The sequence below is a fragment of the Alligator sinensis genome, unplaced genomic scaffold (assembly GCF_000455745.1).
Source record: "Alligator sinensis unplaced genomic scaffold, ASM45574v1 scaffold758_1, whole genome shotgun sequence".
In the NCBI taxonomy this organism is placed as follows: Eukaryota; Metazoa; Chordata; order Crocodylia; family Alligatoridae; genus Alligator; species Alligator sinensis.
In genome coordinates, this window is record NW_005842457.1 from 955332 (window position 1) to 978467 (window position 23136).

The window sequence follows — 23136 nt, forward strand, 5'->3', positions numbered from 1 at the left end:
AATTTGTCATGCATCTCAGTTGGAGAAACACTGCCCGAGGTCCAGATCCTCCCTGTCAGATGGCCCTTCTCTCCTGGGTGGTCTGCTGATTTTTACAGGATTCTGCGAGGTTGGAGTCTGCTGGGGAAATTCCATGATCACCCTCCTCCTTCTACATTATGAAGACCAAGAGTCTGTCTCCAGTCTTCCTTCTGTAAAGCTCCTCTGCTTTGCCAAGGAGACTTTCTGGGTGCAGCTTGTACCCATGCATGAGAGAGGTCTTTTGCTTGAGTTGTGGGTGGGTGTGTTACCTTCCTAGTAGACTACAGAAAGGTTCTGAAACTTTTCTAGGTGCTGTATTTGATGATTGTTATACTCAAGTTGCTCATACTGATTTACTGAACAAGTTTCAAGGGATGTGCCTTGTCATTTTTTCAGTTTCTAAAGTAACTTGTTACACATAAAGTTTGCTGCCACCTTCTCCCACTGCAGTGGGAAGGCCACAGAGAGCTGCAGAGAGAGTACTCTGAACACCTCATTTTGCCATTAGCCCCTACTGTCTCAGGCACAGTGTTCATGGGCTGTGGGGAGGTGCGGCCTGGTCCCCTAGACTGGAAGGAAAGCTGACACAATTTGGGAAAGAAGGAAGTACCACGGAGAATTGCAGAAATCTTGCCTCTGCCTTCCTGGACTTGGGGAGATAAAGTTCATAGAAACAGAAGAGGGCTGAAGAGTTGTGGCCACAATAGCACTTACAACAATTTTAGCTAGAGGTTAAAGTGATAGAAGAAGCGTCATTCTGGAAGAACTGTCATCAACATTTCCTGTCATTCCTATGTGAATCTGAAGCATTTTGTACTATGCAGCTCTGAGAAAAGGAAAAACCATGCTAAAGCTGTGACCCTCTGGCATATTTCTTGTTGAATATTTAAAAATCATTCTCAAATGGAGCTGGTGCCAGCCACCTGCTGGGTTTGAAGTGGCGCTTCTGTTACGGTGTTTCTGCACAATTGCCAGGGCTTGAAATTCAAAGTGCAGTTGTCTTGACAGAAAGGATATCAATTTGACATCACCCTAAACAACAACTTGTCTGCCATTACCCACTCCCAGAAATGAACAGAGCGGGCTGATGTTTCCTGGAGGAGGAGGGGATATAAATCAGTTTCACTAACAAAAAACTTCTTTCTGTTCCTCTCTGGTCTTCTCTCTGTGCTGCTCGTTTTCCTTGAAAAGGGAAAAGTTTATTTTTAAAACTGAGCACATCCCTCTTTGCTTTGTGTTTTCTTCCTGGCTCTCTCTCCATCCATTCAGTGGTCCTCCTCTGGCCCTTTGTCTCTTCTTTCTGGGGCACTCTCCTTGCTCTCCTCCATTCTTCTAGGGTTAGGTTTCCTTACTGGGCAGGAGGTATTTATAACAAGGTGGGCTGCTCACAAAGAACATGGTTTAAGCTGTTTAACAGGAAACAATTTCAAGCCAGAGTTCTTCTGGTACCTCTGGATTAGAAAGGGGAACCTCTGACCAGGAGAGGTTTGAGGAAGTGGGAAGGTTGCTGCCTGCTACACATGACACCTGCAGTAGCACACAGGAGACGATGGTCATCACTCATCAGGGACACCCCCTGGATTGTGCTGGGGCTGTTGTTGTGAGAGAGTTTAGTGGTTGTGCTTTGAACACTTTCAGGTTTGTTGATTTAAAATCAGTTCAGGCAGAGGTCTTATGACATTTGCTGGCAGGAGTCATGTTGCAAAAATGAAGCCTCTACTGTGATTTTAATTTTGATGGACAATACTAAAGTCAAGGTAGGAAGTGCCAGGACAGAGAAGGCCTTTTTCACCTGCAAGTCCATCCTCAGATACAGTGGAGTCGCATCTTACGCGGGGGTTAGGTTCTAAAGTCAGCGTGTAAGGCGAAAATCGCGTATAGTCAAAATCACACTCAGCACGGCGAGATGCTCACACTACGAGAGGCACACACGAACTGAGACCGACTGAGGGAACAGCAGATTCACATCTCCCATCTCACGCTCACTCCAGGGCATACGCTCATTGAGTGGAATGGTGGGCAGAATCACCCGCACTATTAAAAATTTTTTTTTTTTTTTTTGCCGAGTGCGTATAGTTGAATTTGCGTATGCTAAATGCGTGTATGATGCGACTCCACTGTAATTTCAGTGCAGTGAAGAGGAAGAGATCGCTACTTGTGGAACAGTCTGGGAGCTTGATTTTTTTTTTTTTTCTTTTCCTAATCTTATCTTGCCCTGGGATCCTGGGAATTAGGCACATCTTTAAATACTTATGGATTTGCAGGGAAACCCAGCTGTCTTCATGTTGCACCTTGCTTTCTTCCACATTTGTGGGGTATGATAGCTGTTGCCCATTTCCTTTCCAGTTAGTGTGATCTGCAGTATTGTGTGGGCAAGATGCTGTGTAGAGTGACCATCCCACTAGTCTTGCCTTTTGAGTACTGTTCCCATGGTGTACCCATGGAGATACAGAGGAAAGACAGCCAATGCCATGGTGTTGTTTCTCCATTTTGCGTGTTCTTCACTGTATCTGTGCCTGTTTCTCTCTGCTCACAGACATGGACAACAGTTGGGTCCTATATTGAGATGCTGTGCCTCGATGCTTTGAACCACCCTCTCCACTTAACTAAAGTAATCCATATGGTTTAGTTGTGTGTCATTGTTGCTTAATTTTGGGGTCCACCTCTGTCTGCAGCTTCTCATCTTTTTAGTAGTAGTGCACTTAAGGCTGATACTGTACAATACGACTGTGGGCTCTTTGTAATATTGTGCAAATTTTAACAGGAAGATTTGAAATCTCATAACCTTTGGTCCTTAGCATTCCACTCATTCTGAGTGGCACCACTTTTGCTTCTTGGGCTCTTGAACCATTTCCCTCTTTCAGGTAAAATATGTTTTTTCTCCTTCCTTCCTACCACCCCTTTCCTACGCTGTAATTCTTGCTATTTGTGGATCTGCTGGTACAAAGTATTAATGTTTCAATCTGCTTTCACTACCTCCCTTGCACATGACTTGTATGAGATGCCCTGTGTTTCGAAGAGGAAGAGACCAGAACTGTCATCCAAATTTCCATGAGGGTTTCACAGAATTTTCCCAACAGAGTCCAAACCTACAGAGCCCTTTAAAATCAGCAGCCTACCCAGGACAGAAGGGCCATCTGACGAGGAGGATCTGGACCTCCTAGGGCAGCATTTTCTCAAACCTTGGTCTCCTGAGCTTCAGTCCTGCTGTTTAAGCATCAGTTTTACAGGCTTGGCAGTATTGAGTATCTGCATCATCCATTGAAGGAATCCATGGAAGCTGTACTTGCTTAGCATGTCTTGAGATCAAACCCATGGTTAATGTTTTTAGCTAATATTTTGTTATCACTAAATTCTTCTTAATGGATATAAAGTGGTTAAGAGAAATGTCTCATTTCTCTCACTGCACATCAGCGGGTCCCCAACTGCAATCTTGTGTTATTCACTGATGTCTGCATCTGCTGTTGACCTTGGAGATGTTTCTTGTAATTTCAGGTACCTTCTTGTGAGGATGGTCAGTGAGGCAGGGACAGGCTTCTCTTTCAACACCAGGAGACTCCGACTGCAGGATAAACTGGTTCTGCTGAGACACGATCCCTTCGGTAGGAATATGGGAAATAAAGCAACTTGCTATCTGGCAGTCATGTTCACTCTTCTCAGATGTTGAGTAGGAAAAAATATGGATGTAACCAAATTATCTAATATAAACCAAGTAATATTTAATGTTTTGCATATTCAAACTACTGTACAACTGTTGTTTCTACCAACATTCCAGTGAAATAGGAAGGAAATATTATCTTTGTTTTATAGTAACATCAAGAAGTAGTAACCTGCTCAAGATCTCACAAGAAGAGTGACATAGTAGAGATTAAAACTAAAAAAGTATTGCATGTTTTCTCTGCTCTTTTCGCTAGATTATGTTGTCCCTTGCAGAAAAGCTGTGTAGCTGTAGGGAAGTTCAGCTTGAGTTGCCTTGGGGCTTTCTAAACAAGATCAGTAACTTCTCACCACTCCTTCACTGAGGCAAGGGAAAAGTTGCTGGCTGCATGCAGTGCCATTTTCATGGTCTTTTTGCAGTGCCCCCCCATTGGCTTTGGCAGTCCTGCCCTTTGCTGCTGATTGGCCAAGAGGGCTGCCTATCGTGTGGCCCTGCCCTTCACTGCTGAGGGGCAGGGCTGCATGACGGGCAGTCCTCTCAGCCAGTCAGCAGTGAGGGGAGATGGGGACAATGCAGCCAGTATTGTTGTTGATCGCCTTCATGCTGGTGGCTTCCCCTCACTCTTCCCAGCGGGCTCTGAGGGCAGGCCTCAGTGGCCCTGAGGACCACCAGCATTTTATTTTTTTAAAGTTTTTTTCTTTCCTGGTGATGCTTTGCCAAAATTGTGGGGACTGCCGTTTTTGTGGGGTTTGCTGAAACTGCTTTTTTCCATGGTTTCTATGAAAAACATGAGATCATAAATAGGCCAGATTCCTACATATAAGTACAGGCCCCTACAAGACACTTCTTCAAGTTGCAGTTATCTGCTGTGTTCCACTTACCTTCATTCTTGTAATTAAACAGCCTGACTTACTGTACTTCTTGGGCATCTTTGGTACTTGCCAAGAGTTCTTTTCAACAACGTATCTTAGGAGGTGACGATAGAGGTGGGGGTTTCTTGGGAAAGCACCATGCTGGGACTAACATTGCCTGGTGTTTTTGAGGGGAAGCTAAATGAGGGACACCTAAAAAAGGTGAAAGCAGGTCTGAAATAGCATGGGAGAGTTAATAGGGATCCTAGCTGTCAGTGCAAAAACTGACAATTTGATGCTTAACTAGGGAACAAGATGATGATTAACATTTGATACACTCTGATCTGACAGCCTGAACTACTTGCATCTCTGGGAGATCCCCTTGACTGGTACCAAAGTCTGATTAAAAAAACCTGGCAGCAGAAACCATTATTCCTCCAGTGAATTTTATGTGCAAAGTGGAACCATAAACCAAACAGCAGTGGATTTAATGTTCTGGGTTGGAAAGCCAGTTTGTTAATTTCAGATATCTTTTATTGCTTGAGAATATTCCACCAAGCCATCTGCTAGAAACCTTACTATTTTCATGCAGCGTGTTACAAAGTGGAGTTCCTAGCCCAGCAGGAGTTTTGTGGCAGACTAGCCTGAAATAGGCCATGAAATAAAAATGGGAAGTGATTTGAAATGGTGTTGTGGTTCCGATCTGGTGGAGGAAAAAATATGTCCTTGTAATCTCTTTTATGTCACATACAAATAAAAATGAAAAATGGAGGCGTGTGAGACAAGCAGGTAAATTCGAGTCTGGTCATTCACTCATATCAGGAGAAGCATTAGGTGTAGTTTCAGCCCATATGCCCTTTCAGTACATGTTCTTTTGGTATGTTGCACAAACAGCAAAACCTGCAAATAGTGAAGCTCTTCTACTGAGGTGGAATGAAAGTCCCAAACTGTTTCAGTACATCATAATGTGAAGATTGTGGTCACAGTTAAGCTTCACTGATTAGTATAGCAAAACTTATGTGGGAAGAATGATTTCACTGTTATGTATGTTGTCATGTGCATGGAGTTCTCCAAATGAAAGGGCAACATTGGCTTCAGTGTTTATTCTTTTGACAGTTCCATATCAAATGTGCTCAACTGATAAGTGAAATGACTTTTCTAACTTTGTCCTGAGATGCTAGTCAAGCTCAAGTTGCAGCTTATTCATCACTGAAGTCTCAGGTAGTTAACCTTTCATGATCTGTAAACCAGATTAGAACCCAAATTGCTATTCCTTAGCTGTTGGGACTCTGCAGAGCTGAGAGCAGTAGAAAGCAGGAAAAACCTATTTTTGTCCCTAGATTGAGCAGATGTGACTCAGATTAGACATGGGGAGCAGCTGCTTAGTATAAAGGTTCCATTTTCAGAGTCATTTAAATCCTGATATTTATCTTCATAGGGGTACTATACACTCCTGTGCAGCAAAAATTACACGCTGTAAAGGGAAGGTAGCCCTAAAGTCTTTTTAAAAGCAAGTTGGCCAACAACAGAACTGTGTCAATCATCAGTCATTCTGTATTTATTTAAGCACTGCGACCAGCAGGACTGGTCTGACTTTTTTTTGGTAAATTTTAACATTTGAGTTTTCTTACCTGCTTGTTTTTTCTCTCCAGTGAACAAACACGTCCTCTTCAAAGAGAACAGGAAAATCCGCTCCATCTGAACAGTGACTTCTAAATAGACTTGATTTATTCACAAGGAGGACTATGTGGGGGAGGGGGAGCATTGCTGATTCAGAAATCCTGCAGCCTGGGCTAAAAAAGAGAGGAAGTGGACTGGGACTGCCACCTCCTGTGATTTGAAGGCCATTGTGAATAAGAACAATGTAGACAGACAATATTCCTAGTGTCTGTACGTAGATCATCACATCAACATTCATTTATCTTTTGAGTTATTTTTATAGTCCTTGATTATAAAAGAGAAAAAGAAAAAAATTAAATAGATTCCATTGTCTGTGTTTTCCATTGTGAAACTGTCTGCAATTAGCAAAGAAACAACCATCAACTTTTAATTGCCATATGAAATATTTTCCACAGCGGGACCTCCGTGTAAGGGTTGCCAGAGACGTTATAATCCACCTTCCATGGACAGAAAAGTAATGGGTTGTCATTTGTAAGGGTGGTGGGGGCAGAGTACTGGTTCTTGCCTAGATAAGGGAGGAACAAGAGCTACTTGGAAAAGCAAAAGGACCTTTAAATGCTTTTTCACTTATGAATTTATGTCTGAGAAGTCAGGGTAAATCTCTAACTGGCTTCCTGCCTAGTCTTGTTTCTTGACTTGCTGGCTCACTTGGATTTCTGGCCAAAAAAACCAGACTAGGCATCTTATCCCCTTTAAAAATGTTTGTTTCTGGTGGGATGCTGAGTGATTAACGGGTCAAAAAGTAAATTTAGCCCATGGGAGGGAAGGCTTTCTCAACACCTTCCTAGAAACAAAGAACCTCAGCTAGTGGACAAAGCATGGAACCCACTGCAAGCATTTGGCAGAAAAGCACTGTCAGCGTACACTGCATGGCTTAGCATGCAGAACTTTGTTGCATGCTGAGCGGTATATGGAAGAGCTGACACTGCTTATGGGAATGTGTGGTCTCCAGATAGTCAATGAGGTACACTGGAGTTCCTTCTAGGCTATGGCACTTGCAGCTAATGCCAGGAACAAGGATTTTTTGTGGAAACTCATGATTATTGTGTGAGCTTTGCATTTTAATGGTCTTGCCAGCTGGAAGTGCTGAAGCTTCAATAATATAAACTTAGTTACTGGAGAGCACGGAGAAGCTATGGAAGACACCACAGAATTTAAGAGCTTAAGGACTTCACTTACCCTTACTGACATCTCTAGTATTTGGTACTGTTCTGCACAATGGCAACTACTCTCATGGGAGTGTGCGGATGGTACCAGGGATAGAGCTGTGATTGTCTGAAAGACTTGGTCCCTAGTGGGACTAACAAAATATTTGATTGAGAAGGGAATAAACTTTTCTGCTCCCCTCATTTACAGTTGGACTTTCTCAGGAAAAGCAGTTTGCCAGTGTACAGTCTTGAAAATCAGTTTGCCTGGGTTGAGGGAAAATTACAATCTGAATTTGACAGCACAAATTTAGAAAAGATCCTGTGGCAAATCTTTCCTGTAGGGATAGGAAGATTGTGTCCCCGGTGCTTGGACGCTCACTGATGCAATGAAGTTGGACTTCCTAATCATTTCTTCCATGGACAGGTTGGGATAGTAAGCCAGGTAGAAAGCCAGTGCTCCCACAAAACTATCGCCAGCTCCCTAGAATAAAACCACACAGAGTTAGGCATATTCCTACAGAACAAATGTTCAGATATGCTTACTGGAAATGCAAAAAATAAAATGCCTTTCAGTGCAGCTGAGAACTGGGGTTGGGAATTGCTAGTGTGGCTAACTGGAATGGGCTTTGTTTCTTTTTTCCCTTGTAACTTCCATGAAATGCCACAAGATAAGATTGCTACCTCTTGTCCCACTCTCCTTATAACATATAAGGGTATGCAGTATAACGTGGCATTTGCTTGATAAGGGGAAAACAGGAATATAAATACCAGTGCGCTGTGGTTGGCTGAGAATGTTGGTAACAGCTTTGCTTTTGAAACTTCCTCTCATTTGAGTGCCCGATTTTGATTTCTCAACCTTTAGTGTTTCATTAATGCTGTTTTTTTCTACTTTAACTTCTGTTTTTCATAAAGGGCAGTGGTATAAAGAAGAGAGGGAAGGGGAAGACTTGAGCTATGTGGGTTGTAAATTCCTAGTTGCAGAATGATGCAGAATCCAGCCATCCTTTGCTGTGAGGTTTTCATAACTGAAGCTGCACACTGCATGCACTGCTTATGTTGCTGTAACCCCTGGGGTAAGCTTGCTTATGGTAGCTCATAAAGGAATGAGTGTCTTCTAACTAAGCTCTGGTTTACCAGCTATCTACGTGGAAGGAAAAAGTGTTAGTTTTGAGTAGTTTCTAAGCCAGCTGAGCTCCACAAAGGGACTCTTACCACCTGTGTCCTCCCCAGAAGCCACCAGTTTTGCCATGAACAGCAGGGAGCACTGACCTTGCCAGTGCTTCTAGTATTAATTATTGTTTTGCTAATTGCAGAATCCATAATGTTATGAACTATACTAGGGCTGAATATTTGAGTTTTCCATAGTACAGTGCATCTGTCTTCATCCCTGCCTTGATGGCTAAAGCCAGATTGAGACAACCCCATGCTGGGACGGTAATGTCAAAAAGAAGTCATGCTTCCAACTAACACTTTTACAACTGCAAAAGCCCTCAAATAGATGCTGGCAAAAATGCTCTCCTGCTTGTACAGTTTACATTATTTAAGCAAGTGGTGCAAGCTCTATGTGTACTTGGGAAGGATTTCCCACACACCTTTCCAAGTATAGACTTGACCTAAGGCACCTGAGATGAGGGCACATTTCTGGCTTGAACACAACTTCTGACTAACTGGAAACTGGGGATGGGAAGAAACATAATTTTCTTTTCTCTTGTGCTCTGATGGTTGCCATTATTTTCCTTCACATTAAAAGAGGAAAAAGAAATCACCCTTGAGACCAACTGTAATGATACCAGACTCAGAGATGTTTGCTGGTAAAACAGTAGCTGAAAAAGGAAGGTAGAATGGCTGTTGGAAATCAACCCCCCAACACAGTAGCCCTGGGAAATGAACTTTGGCAGTCCCACATATTCTCCTAGTCAGCAGTGGCCGTTTCAGGCAGGCACCTTTCCTTAATGCATGCCCTGGTCTGAACCTGAATCTTGGCTGCTTCGCTCCTGCATTGCTTTCAGTGTCTCTAATTCAGCACAATGCAAAACCACAATCCAGCCAATCGCAAGCTAGTAACAACAGTTACACTTTATAAGGTAACGATAGCATCACCTGTGTCAACAGTCTTTTCTGTCTAAACAGAAAGATGTCAGATTAAGGTTTTATGGCTTTCTGTTCTGTCTTTGTCTCTGCTCTGGTTTCTATAGTGCTACTGCAATGGCAGGTGGAGCTGAAGCAGGTGATGATGGTTAAGCACTGCTAGTTGATTTTGTCCTGTACCAAAGGCAAACTGTAGATCAGCGTTTCCCAACTGGTGTGCCGTCAGACATTACTGGATGGGCCACGGAATCTGGGGGGGCGTGGCTCCAGCCAGTGCCGCCAGTGCAGCCTTGCACCACTGGTGTGCCCCAGCCGGCCCCGCACTGCCACTGCCCCCCTCCCACTCCCGGTTCCACGTCTGGCTGGTATGCCGTGGGATGAAAAATGTTGGGAAACACTGCTGTAGATGATCTTGGGCTCCTCTTAGATTATAAAATATAATCTATGAAAGTATTAACGAGCAAATTGAAACAATTTTCCAACTACTGTTACATGCAGCAGAGGCGAAACATGAACAGAAAGATCTGTCTCTGCTGCTCAGGCTGCAATGCTAAGAATAGAAAACGGTTGTTTTTAAATCAAGTCATCATTCTTACAGTGATTGCTTGGGTAATGCAACATGCCAATTAAGCATTTTAATGAAGAGCACTCAAAACAAGCAACATCAAACTGCCCATTTCACATATGGCAGTGTTAGAGGATTATCTGCCAGAGAAGATTCTTCAATGTCAAGGTTGTCACTGTAATTTTTTAAATATAACCTACAACAGTTATGCCATTGATTATTCCTGAACCAAAGGACAATTAGTTCTAGCAGTTCTAGACACAATTAGTTCTAGCAGCTGGAAAAGCCAATTCTCTCAAAGTCACTGTGCATTTCCAGTTATGGGATGGTGGCCTAATGTCCCTGGGGTTTGTGAAGCCTCTTTGCAGACACCTTGTTTCTTGAGGATGCAAGAGTCCCCCTTACTGATGTGGAATGACAGATGAAAGGGAGAGCTAAGTGTAGACTATGATGCCAACTGGATACAGGAAGGTTTTCCAATGTTCTTTACAGACGAGAAGGCAGCAAAATGGTTGGACAATGCACTCCCTTCCAGAAGCTCAGATGATCAACATCCCTTGGGAGCATAATGGAGCTTCTCTAGCTACTCTCTCACAAAGGGTTCCTGGTGCTTAAAGCGCCAAAGGGCAGTGTCACATCACTGAACTCAAAGAAGCAACTCCCAAAGATCAGCAGTTATGGGGAAGTAAACTTGATCTGTGTAGGATGCTTTCAAACTGGGAACAACCACACAGGTCTTGGAAACATTTGGTATGCAGGCTGTTCCAATCTGTCTCCAGGGACAGTGCAGGAAGGTAGTTGTATGGACAAGTAGTCAAAATTCATTTCCAAGTCAGGAAGGGAACCAATTCAATTTAAACAGTAACTGCAATAAAAATATTTTTTTTGCTTAAAGAAATCTATTTGTCCAACACTTCCCTGAATGCACTCTGTCCAGTGTGTTGTGACCGAAGCCTATATAATAGTATCATTTGGTCTAGAGAACTAGAGAGATAATGGGACCCAGAGGGACTACACCTCATCTACCTGGCTTAAAACAAAATTGAGATTACTCAAGATCCGGGCTAACAAGTGGTTAATTCTGTACCTTTCAGAATCTACTATAAGCAAATACAAAATGTGCTCCTCGTAAATGTTGGGTTTTGAGCGGACCATTAAGGTATGCAGCATTCTACCTCCCATTCTCTTCTAAGAAAAATATGGACTTACTATGTAGTAGTAATACTTTGCACTGTACAGCTCTCTTTTTCCAAGAACTGCAAAGCCCTTTGCAAATGTTAGCACATTAATCCTCCCACCCACTCTCCCACCAACAGTTTATTCCTCTACCTTTCCCTGAAACATCCAGTGCTGGTCACTGTAAAATGAAATTCTGGCATAGATAGGTATAACAATTGCTATGTTAGAACTGTGATTGTTAGTTCTACGGCTTTGCACTGATTTTATTTATAACCTATTTCTTTGTTGTCATTCTGGATGCTCCTTGATTTCCTGGTACTTCCTTTTGTTTCTGTAAAAGAGCATTTTTATTTATGGCAGCCCAAAATGGCTCAAGATTCTGTACGTCTGGGGGAGGGAAAACCCACAGAATTTTCCTCTATTTATACCTTAGCATTTGTAAGCCCTGATTAGTCAGTGGCTTGTTCACAACACTAGTATAACTATTTTTATACAATGCCCTGGGAAGCTTTTTAAGGAAAGTGCTTTGTAACTGGAAACTATATTGTTCAGCAGTTTATTTCCTTGCAAGTAAAGCATTTTTCAGTCAATAATGCTTGGAACAATGGGATGCTTTTCATCTGTACAATAAGATGATTTTCGGTGTTTTACCGAGCTTTCTTGCCATAATGATGATAATATAATTTGCAGTCCCGGAACAGTTGTACTCGGTACTCCCAAGGTGACCTCCACTGACCTTTTTTTCCCCCAGAGTGATTTTCTCTTACGGAAAAGTCATCGTAATGAGACAAAAGGAAAATCTGAATTCAGTAGCCTGAAGCCCTAGTCAAAACTTTCTAAACAGCACTTCTCCAGTGATCCCATAGAGGTCACAATTTGTGTTTTTCCAATGTACAGCACTGATTCAATTTAAGATGTAGTATGAGAATGCGATGAGAATCTAAACAGAACGGTACCTTTTTACAGCAGCGTGGTAGTAGCACCAGGCTCAGGCCTGTGCTGCATATTATTGAATTAGCTAGTAAATGAGGACAATAGAAATGTCAGGGGGAAATGTATCACAGCCTGGATTTGGTATATTTTTTGGAAAAGCACCGATTAAATAATTTATTACATGACTCTCCAGTCTGACAGGACATGCACAGAAGTCTATTTTACAGAAGTAACAAAGGCTGAGGTTTACATTTCAATTCTGCACTGGCTAAAATATAGACGCATAATCCTAAGGAAAGAATTGTGCCTCAGAAGAGGCCCAAATTTTCCTCCTCTCTAGTAGGAATGTGCTACTAGTCTGTACAAGTAAGCTATTATCCCCGCCAGCTGAGCTCTGCAGAGGGAGACACTGGAAGAGAAGTCAGGTTCTACCCACTTCACACCCTCTCTTAGGGGAGAGAGTTGCCAGTGTACAGCCCCCACTCAGCCCTGCATACCAGGACCACGTACTCCAGTAGGGTGCACAGAAGTGTATAGAGAACTATCTTGTTCTTTCTTACACAACTGCCCAGACACACCAACTGAGCTGCAGTCTGGCCCTTACTAGGAAGAAACATCCTACAACAACACTGTTGCTAAGTCTGCTCAGAAGTGGGAAAAGCCTGTGGTTCTGTGCAAGAGTTATGGGGCGTGAGCATTAGTGCAGTCAGCCAGGGTCCACATACTCAGGAGAGCTCTAAGGTGAACCTTTGAAGCATAAAGGCTTGGAGCAAGTGCCTAGGGCTGTTCTCAGTCACAAACCCAGTCTTGGCAGAAAGGTGGTATCGGCATGGCCTACCACTCTAGCTGCTGCTTCTTGTGTTTGCAGGCTGCACACTCGGTGCCAGCTTCCCCCTGTACTCATTGGGATATCAGCCAGGCCTCCTTCCTGTCTCCTATCCAGACTCCTGTTCTTGGGAGCAGTGCTAGTTTTTCCTGGAGTGCTGCTGTGTTATGGCCTTTGATATCCATGTCAAGGTTAATGTTTGTTCACCACTCTGGAGTGGAGCAAGGGCAGCACACAAGCTAGGCCTTAAGTATATGTAGATAGCTAAAGAATATCCACTACAGACCATCAGTTGGGAAACATCAAAACCAAAAACACACCACACAATAGTTCGCATCAGCCATCAGGAATTTGCACCCACTTCCTGACAGATTTCTTGATGGTTCATTACCAGTGATTAATCAGTCTGACCGTTAACCCCATGCATTCCTGAAAGATGAGTCTTAAAACAGACTCTCCTGAATACATTTTCCTTTCTTCTTGAAATATCTTACTGCACAGGGCTTTCCACCATTTCTATGTGGATCAAAAAACAGCATAACAGAGACCTAGATTCCTCCAGAAAGTTTTTTGGTTTGTGGTGGATATTGAGAAATATTTTAAGACTGAAAAAAAACCCAGTCACAATCCTGCAAATTTTATATAGGTCTAAAAAGCCCATTTAGAGAGTCTATGGGAGCCCAGGGTACATGGTACTTCACATTTTGAAAGCCCTCACACATCAGTTGTCTGGGAAGTAAGTAATTTACTGTTCTCATTGCACAGGATGGGAAAGAGACACAGAAATTAAGATCAACATTTCTGAAGCATCCGCTGGGGATACGTCCATACAACCCCTAAATGAGACTGAGAAAAACCCTGCTCACTTGCATCCAGCTCACAGATTTGTGCGAGGATTGGCTTGGTGTGACCATGACAGTACATATTGACACCAGACTCTCCCAAAGCTGTTTCTTGGCAGGAGGGCGACTTTTGTGCATGAGGCTGTACAGGCATATTTCTAGGTGTTTGCATCAAGACAGCTTGAGATTCAGAGATGTTAAACATCTACAGCTTACACTGGCTTTAAGTGGGACTTCTGCATTTTCAGCAACTCTGAAAATCAGAACCAAGTTGGGAACCCAAAATCTGAAGCATCCAAAAGTAATGCATACTTGGGAGAATTCAAGTTCAGGTGAGCTGCCAAGTGCTGCACCATGACATTAGTTTGGATCAGAATTCAGGACTTACTGCTTCTTAGTTTGCAAGAAAAGCAATCCAAGACATTTGTGTACTGGTAAGTTTGTCTTGGCTCATGTTGATAAGACCACGGCAAGGGGTCACCTACAGAGAAAGCTACATTATGTCATTACACTCTAAACAGCCACTGAATGTAGGAAACAAGAAGACAAGCAGAGAAATTGTAATTTCTCTTTACAAGTTATTTAATCTTTGCCACAGAGGAAATCCAAAAGGAGGTGTCGACCCACAGGGAGTGTCGACCCACATCAAAACAGCCTGTAAAGAGCTGAAGCTCATATAAACTCTTTTCAGTGCTACATAGCATTGGTGAAAAAAGGAACGTTTCTCTGGTATTCAATGGAGTAAGCATGCTGGACCAGGAACTTTAAACTTAGTTCTGAACACATAGATTTATCCTGCCGAACCTGTGAGATTCTCCTTTCAGCTCAAACAATTTACCACTAATTTGGTTTCAATCTTGGTGCAGTAGATATGGAAATTTTGGACCATCTCACTTAGGATGTATTATTGGGTAGATTTTCAGTTGAACCTGCAATCAGCCTTTTCTTGGGTACCTTCCATTTCCTTAGTTTCACATTTGACCTGTGAGCTGTGACCTCCTTTTCACTTGATCTGGAAGTTCATACACCTAACAGAGAGACACAAAACCAGGTGGAAAAAACCTCTTTTCTGACTAGAACAGTTGTATGAATCTTAGGCCACTGGCAGATGTTATGCTTAAGATATGATTAACCAGCTAATCACATTTTAAGTAGTTACCCATATTCATGCAATTAATGGTGCGATAAACCAAGGAATAAGCCATAAAGTTATTACACAAAATATGTGGGTGGTTCCCATTACATCTTATACTGAATGCATGGCCAGTGCCAATCAGCTGATCAGCCTTTGAAGGGCTCTGGTGCACTGCCATGCCAGCAGTCAACTCATTAGTTTACTGCTGTTCCCAGATGGGGGAGTGCACACCAGAGTCTTGAAGAGCTCCAGTGTACTCCTGAGATTGGGGGTGCCAATCAACTGACTGGTGCTCTGAGCCCAGGTGTACTAGGCACCTGGCTGGCTATTTACTGACACAGGGGGAGCTGAACTGCCCCTGCATGGCAATCGGATGCAATTTAGATCTGATCCCCAAAGCCACAATGTGTGGCATGGCAGGAGACGCAACTGTTGGGATCGTGGATCAGATCCCGGCGCCTTCAAATGAACGTCTGTCAGCAGCCTCATTGTATCCAAAGACAGTGCAATGCAACTCTTACCACTCCCCAAGTCCTATAAAACTGCCTTTTGCTATAGATATCTGGAAGAACAAGCCCATATGGCAAGACTTGAATTGCATAAGCAAAAGGAGTGGTGTGCAGGCATCAGTGATAATGATGATAACAATGGATCTAAGTTGCCAAGTTTGAGAATGTTCCAATACATGTTTTGCTACAGGGATACAGACTAGCTGTGCAGCTAGATCTACGTTTCCCCAAAGCTAAAGGGGCTGTACAGATCTAGACTACTGGTTCAAGCCCAGCTCTAAATGTAGCACCTGTGTTTGTAAGTTCCCCACAGCACTTTCTCAAGCTATTTCTCAGATCTCTACAACTCAGAACCAGTATTCTGTTCCTGCTGTTGGCTTTACTTATCTCACTTCCCCAAGAATTATGTTGCCCCCTCCATCATTTCTGTCTTTCAAGCTACCTAACAAATTTCTATCTAACAAATGCTCACGCTTATACATTAGTTCACAATTCCTGTTTAAGAAAAATACGTCCAAAATAATGGGACTATATCCCAACTTCCACCATTCCAGCAGCTCAAAACAGCTGGAAACCCTGCAGACTGAGTTAGCAGTAGATTCCCCTTCCCCAATGGGGGAAGCTGCTTGAGTTCTGCTAGGGGTGGGAGTAACCTTTAGCAATCTCCAAGAATTTAAAGCAAGCTATTGAAAGGAGGACATTAACATGCTAGTAACAGTGGTAGCCATGCTTGCTCTTTTTCCGTCAGACTGAAGAACACCAAAAGACTTTTAGGCCATACTGCCAAGTTACTACTGAGGGCAGCTCCCAGGCCCACTCTTTACCTCAAAGTCCCCATCTGTACACAAACCTATTAAATCCCCCCTTCCCACCCCTCTGCCATGGTAGCACTCTATCAATCTCTTGAGTATCATAGCCTAAAGCCAAGGTTTGCACCTTTAGTACTCATCCAGGAGCTGCGCGAGGTAGTACAGGAAGTCTGCCATCAGTTCCACTGCACCCAATTTCCTATCCCTACTCCTGTAATTAGAGTCAAACACAGAAGGAGAGACTAGCAATGTGGGTGTGACTGAGAAGGGCTCTCTTGGAATGTCCCATTCCTGTTCTTCTAGGAATCAATCGGCCCACTCTTTGCTTCTCCTTCTGTACTTCCTGCATGCTGCTGCAGCAAGGTAATCTTGACAGGGAAGGATGGCTCATGCGGCCAGGAGCAGCAGAGCACAAGAATTTAACTTGCTCCAGAACAGAGAGATAGGTATACAGGGATTGATAAGACAAAACGCAAACACACACACACCACTCTGATCTCACCTAGAACTGTTCAAAAGGCCTCCTTTTTTTCGCCCCCAAGTAAAAAAAAAAAAATATATATATTCATGAATACCTCTTTTAAAGCCACAGTATCTAGCCTTAGTTTGCTGTCCACAACATCTGGTAACCTCTGCGCTACACATCCTGGAAAAACATAGGTAGTTTTTATCACTGAATTCATTGTGGGCATGTTGTCTTGGCAGCTTTTTCATTTTTCTTCTGGCCAATCTGATATAATCTTTTTTATGAGTGTTCATGTTTAATCTTTCCCTTTTTTGACTCAGCAAGATATGATCTACAAGACAGAACTGCTCTTCTTTCAGATTGCAGTCTTTTCTTGTTAGCCAGTTCAGTAGAACAGCAGTACTCAACCTGTCAGCCCTGAACCAGGGGGTTCAAGAGGATTCACAGTGGTGCAATATCCCTCCCCTCCCCACCCCACCCCACCCCACCCCACTCCCCTCCCTCCAATGTATGGTCTCCCATTTAATATTTTGTCCGTCACTTTTCAGATGCCAAGATTACTTTATATACAGGCATGTGGATCCCATGGTGGGTTCTTGGAAGCTCATTGGTAACAGGCACAAACAATTCTGGGGACAATCTAGAGAGGGTCAGCCCAGTGTGCGGCCACAGTATGAAAAGGGCTGAAAATGTTTCTGTAGGATGCATACCTTGGCAGGGTTTCCTTATCATATTGCCTTGCTCTGTCAGTCACAGGGAAGTTCTGTATCTGTATTTGCAGTGTGATTGCCCCAGAGCATTGTTTGGGACGGCACACAAAGAGACCATCACTTAAATATGCACTTAAACAAATCCAGCAAGGTGTCTACTGAGTGTGAATGACTGAGATGGCAATAGCAAGCAGCAGTTCAACATACAGTTCCTGCCCCTGGCTGGAGGGGTCTATTTTGCAGGATACAGTTGCCCCCTAGCCGGGCAACTTTGTTCAAGGGCATTATGCCTTCCTTATTCAATCTTAAAATGAAGTCACAGGAAGGTGGGCACAACCTTTCAGAGGCGTTCTCCATTTCTCCCTCTGTGTCCAGCCATGTGCTTTTAAACTGAATTAAGAAATCCACTCCCCAACCACTTGGGCAGCTGGCAAACATCATTGCCAAAAGTTGGAATCTGCTTTTCCACGTCCCAGTTGTACTAGGAGGGATGATTTAAAAAAAATTCTAAACAAAACCCTGAGGAATGTGACGAAATCATTATGTTCAACCACAAACTGGCCCTAAATACCCATTCCCACAGGTTGCTGCCATTACTCACCCAAACTTGTTATGTTTTTAGCTTCCTTTCATTTGGTTGAACCCAAAGAATCTGTAAAATACCTTCTTGTCCAGGGTACAGGCAGAGAGATTAACCCTTTCACTCTTGAAAAGAAATACAACTTGTGACCTTTTCCATGGTTAGAGTTTGCAAAAGCAAGCAGCCCGATTTCCACATCATTTTCATTTCTCTGTTCTTGTTATTTTAAAACGCATATTATGTAAGACCATAAATCAAATTCAGATCTTTCTTGGTTTCTGTAGTGACCAAAATACCCAGTTGAAAACCCACTGAAGGAAATTGGGTCTCAGTTCAGTTTCAGTACGATTGCAACCAGCATCTCTGGTAAATGCAGGGAGGAGCAGGACCTTGGAGCCTGACATTTCCTCTCCCTGCAGGGTCAGGCTGAGGTACTCAGCACTGGGGTTCTTCTTGCTACTGCCCAGTCTGTACCTTTGTTCTGTGGAGAAGATACTAATTTTCATAAAGAGGATTCAGCACTTCTGATCAGAGTACAGTTACTAAAAGAGGAAGAAAAGGAGGCTCCTTGGCATTTCTAGGATGACCACAAATACAAGATGAAAAAGTGATGACTAGATCATTAGCATGGCCAAGAACACTTTGCAGCAGTATGCAGTGGCTCACTTTTTCAACTTCAGCCATTCCTACTGCTCAGGCCAGAAAAAGCAATTGGGCTGGTGATGTTTTTGGTTCCTAAGGAGTGCCAGCTTTTAGGAGCTATTCTTAGCAGCAGGAGTGTACACAAGCAGGCGTGGCTGCCCACTGGTTGGACTAGTCCTCCATCCTCCTAACTGTCGGTACAAGAGGACACTCCAGAGTGTACAGGTCTAAATAGTATTCATGCAGTGCTGCACAGGTGTCTCAAGGGTACTGTATCTCCTGTTGACACTGAGTAAGATAGACACCCAGGGGGGGATAATCTCCAAAGAACCCTCTTGGTTCTGGCATTGTGTTGGACTGCCTTAAGTGTAGGGGGTGTTGTCAGCAGAGATGTGTGTCAAGGATGGTACTATAGTACATTCTGCTACAGCCATTTTGGCTGGAGCTGACAACCATATGAAGCCTTAGGGAGGTTGTCTTAGAAAGCAGCCCAGACCTGAGATGGCACAAAGATGGCTAGATACCTTCTCTGTGGGCACGTCTACACATGCATTAGTGCGCCTTTCCTAATGCGCATCAAAATTTAGTACCTCCAATGTGAGGTACTAAATTAATGCACATTAGGCTGCCCTAATGCACAGTAGCACCAGTGCATGCTTTTTAGGTGACACTTAATTTGCAGTATCCTGTTTTACTGCACATTAGTGTAATAGCATGGTTTTTTACGTGCTGCTTTAATTCACAGTAAAATAGGCCACTGTGCATTAAAGCACATGTGTTGACGTACCCTACGTTAAGCCTTCTGTTCTGCTCCTGGACACGTGGCAGAGAATCTTAGTTCAAGACCAAGATTTTGATTTAGCAACAGCCCTTCTGTCCTGGAAACATTTCTGTCTCACTCACTCACTCACTCACTCACTTGGAATGGTGCACAAGTGTTACCCACACCCATATAATTACACATGTTTGAAACAAAGCTCACTACTGTATCCTGGACTGGGTAACTCTGTGATAGAACTGTAACACTAGAGTCAAAGTCTCGGTGTGGCACCTGCAGTGCTGTGCAGCTCAGCTCTGATCAGAGTCCCACAGAAGCTTCCATCACCCCCCAGCACGCCGTTCATTGCATAACAACTCCACATTATTCCTGACTTTCTTACTTTTGTTTTTCACAGTTTCTGTAATTGAATGTATAAAAGGTCTCTTAATTTAAGCTGTGCAAGGCAAATGGGTCAAAGCGCCTAGAGCCAGTCTCTGCTCTCTCGAGGCAGGGTGTAGGTATGCTGCATGGTTTTGTTATAAAACCACATTAGATAACACACTGAAAAGGACTAATTCGTACAGCTCACATTTTAAAAAATAATTTGGTACACGGCCTCTGCTACTAAGACTTGATCTGGGAATCCAGCTAGGGAGTCTGGGGTACGGCCATACTGGTATACTAGTACCGTAACAGCTGGAAGAGGTGCAGTCTCTAGGCAAAGTTGCATCTGAAAGAAAGAGACTTGTGCTGTTGCACTGCCCTACCAGCTCATGACAACAGGTCACGTGAACCCTTCTTAAACTGCTAGTGTTTCAACCACCAACACGGCTGTATGGCATGCCTGGTACTATGGCCTAAACAATGACCTGGAGAAAAATCCTTGCACCATTCCTAATGCTCTTGTACCTGTCTTTAAGAAGCAGCATGGATCAGTGGTCAGCGTTCTCACCTGGGAAACCGTCAATATTTGGCTGCCACAGACTATTGGTGCAGTCAGTCTCTCTGGACTCTGGGCAAGCTGCACTTATTAAAAGTGCCCGAGTGTCACGTGTATCAGTGTCCGTGTGCTGAAAAATGGCAGCAGGGGACTTTGAATTAAAGTTCATCAAATGAGCTTTAGTTCAAGTCACCCCACCACCATTTTTCAGCACAGGGACGCTGATACACATGACGCTAAAGTCTGCTGGAGCCTATTAATTTTCACGCTCCAGCAGACTCGATTACTCCAGTGTGCTGGATTTCCAGCACCACAGAAGAGGCTCCCTGCATGCATATAGGAGCTCTCTGTGCCTCAGTTCTCAGTCTGTAAGTGCCTGGCCTTCTCTCAAGGTTTGTTAGGAGGATACGTGTATTAGACGTTCTGAGGCACTCAGAGAGGACAGTGACTGGGTCCAAATGTATACCCAAAATAAAATTTTGAGTTGATCAAGAAGGAAATGGGATATTGATACCTGGAGTTTCTGGACAACTGAGCCGGATAATTCACTGTGTACAGAAGTATCTGACCTCAGGGTCACTGTTCTGTTTTAGCTCTAGGGAGCTCTTCACAATTAGATGAGAGAGCAAGTTAAATATTGGTTTTAATCTTATTTTCATTCCACGGCTTCATTAAATACTCCTCATAATTTGGTACACTTTGTGGCAAACACTAACCCTGCTTCAAGCCCTCTTCTCTCTGTCAGCTGTATCTCTTGTTAAATCATGCCTTTCCAGCTGGAAGGAAACTGTACAGAGTTGTGCGGTCCCTTCCACTCAATGGCAGGCCTGGAGAGGGATTTGGTGAAATCCTGGGTGGCTAAGAATAAGATCAGAATAAGACAGGGTGTTCAATGGACTCTTCCACTGGAAAACAGTCCTGTAAACTGTAGTGTGAAACCCTGCATCTGTTTGCTCATTTTATTTAATTTTTTTTGTTAAGTGATTAAAGTATAAAGCTACTAAGCAAATAAAAAGTCTTTTCCTCATCACAGTGTTGTCTAATGGTTCAAACAGCAGTCAGGGGTCCACTACTCCTGGATTATGTTCTTGAGTGTGCCACACCTGTCCCTTGGATAACCCCTGGGCAAGGACTTTTGACCCAATTTTTCAGCGCTGATCAGCACTTTCAGAATTGTGGTTACTGCCATTTTGGATTTCACTTCTTTTGCCTGTAAAAGGCATAATACATTTTTCTCATCTCAAAGGAATGGTAAGTCTCAAGCTTCTCAAAGTGCTTGGAATTCCCTTGTATTCAAACAAGTGCAAGGTGTTATACATCTCTGTCTCTCCTCCTCCTCTTTTCCTCATTTAGCTCCTGATACCCAAGGGGATGAAAAACCTTTGCAAACCTCTGGAATTACTTTCTACTGGTCATCTGTTTATCCTCAGTCATTTGACCAAGTTTTCTAAGACTGTAGTGTATTATAGAGTCTGAATCAGAAGCAGAAGCTGTGATGAGCAAACAGATTCACATCTACACTTAATTAACTGTGAGTCAAGTCAGATACAATGATTTCAGTCGTGTGCCCTTTCACAGTTAAGCTGAACTTCAGAAAATAATAGATGCTGTTTTAAATAGATTTTCAGTATGGCTTGCCGGTTGGAGTGTCTGGCAGGTTAATTTATTCCTTATGGTTTTTCTCTCCTCATATTCAATGGATTCCATATTTGTGAGAGAGGGAAATCACAAGGCTAAGTCAGAAAGCAGACTATTACTGGAACGAAACTTATTTATTGACTAACTTATTTTGGTTCCATGTTAAATAAAGGGAGCTATTATACCATTGGCTTGTGGGATGTTAATGGGAGCTCTGGGCATAATTACTCTGTGTTGGTGTGTGAATAAATCCCACTGATGGTCAAGTTGTTTGCCTGATAGAAAAAGTTCTTTCAAACAGGACCTCCCCCTTCATGGTCAATGCACTTCCCCCTCTCATACTACAGCTCTGGGCAGGAAAAGGTTAACCACCCAACAACATTTTTCTCCCCTTAGCAAGTTACAGAAGTCTCCATTAAATCCATTGTCTGCCAAACGCTTCATTGACTAGCAGCTGCATTTTTATTCTGGTGAGAGATAGTTGAAACAAAATCGCTGTTCTTTGTGCAAACTGCCTTCTAAATAATGGACAGCTACAAGATTATTAAACAGCAAAGGCATTTTATAATATTAGAGTCAACCACAAGTTCCACTTCTGCTGATGCACAGAATTTTCAGTAATTAGTCATTGCATGGAGTGTTGTATTTATATCCCTTTGAGCCAGAGACGTTAGGCCACAAAGTCAGGAGACAAAGGATTGCTGTTACTAACACGGCTGTTTCTGGTTTATGGGCTGTGGCTTTATTTCAGTGTCCACTTCACTTTTCTGGCTGAGCCATCCTTCAGAAGAGGAGAGAAAGCTAAGCTGGACAAAGTTAGTGTAAATGAAGTTGCCCGCCACAAGAACTCTCAGCTCTACAAAGAGAAAGCATCTCTGTGTCAGTAAGGCCCCTACAGCAGAAGGGCTAAGAAACAAGTTTGTGAAGGATTTCTAAGTTCTGTTCTCCTTTCTAATGTAGACTTCTCACGTCTAACACATGTAAATGTTATTTCCATTTTACAGGTAGAAAGACTGGGGCACAAGCAAGTCAGGTGACTCATCCAAGGATATGGAGCAAGTCAGTGGCAGAGTAAGAGGTTTTTACCCAGTCCCTTCTCAAATCACTAGACTACACTACCTTCATTGCAGCAGTCACACCACAGACAGGGATATTG

General features: G+C 43.2%; 2 protein-coding genes across 6 annotated transcripts in view; one reads left to right on the plus strand and one right to left on the minus strand.

Moving 5' to 3' along the window:
• Positions 1-6512, plus strand: part of MRPL33 (mitochondrial ribosomal protein L33) — a 9535-nt gene extending 3023 nt beyond the window's left edge. The window contains exons 3-4 of the mRNA XM_006030675.2: positions 3517-3623; positions 6183-6512. Coding sequence (XP_006030737.1) covers positions 3517-3623; positions 6183-6232 — 157 coding nt within the window. The 3' untranslated portion in view covers positions 6233-6512. The remainder of the gene's footprint in view (positions 1-3516; positions 3624-6182) is intronic.
• A 154-nt stretch (positions 6513-6666) lies between these two features.
• Positions 6667-23136, minus strand: part of RBKS (ribokinase) — a 94342-nt gene continuing 77872 nt past the window's right edge. For 4 of the 5 annotated variants that reach the window (XM_025212344.1, XM_006030674.3, XM_025212343.1 and 1 more), the window contains one exon: positions 6667-7839. In XM_025212344.1, the coding sequence (XP_025068129.1) occupies positions 7666-7839 (174 nt within the window). In that variant the 3' untranslated portion in view covers positions 6667-7665. Of the gene's footprint in view, positions 7840-14358; positions 14820-23136 lie in introns of those variants that run through there. The other variant, XM_025212345.1, reaches the window with a different exon arrangement.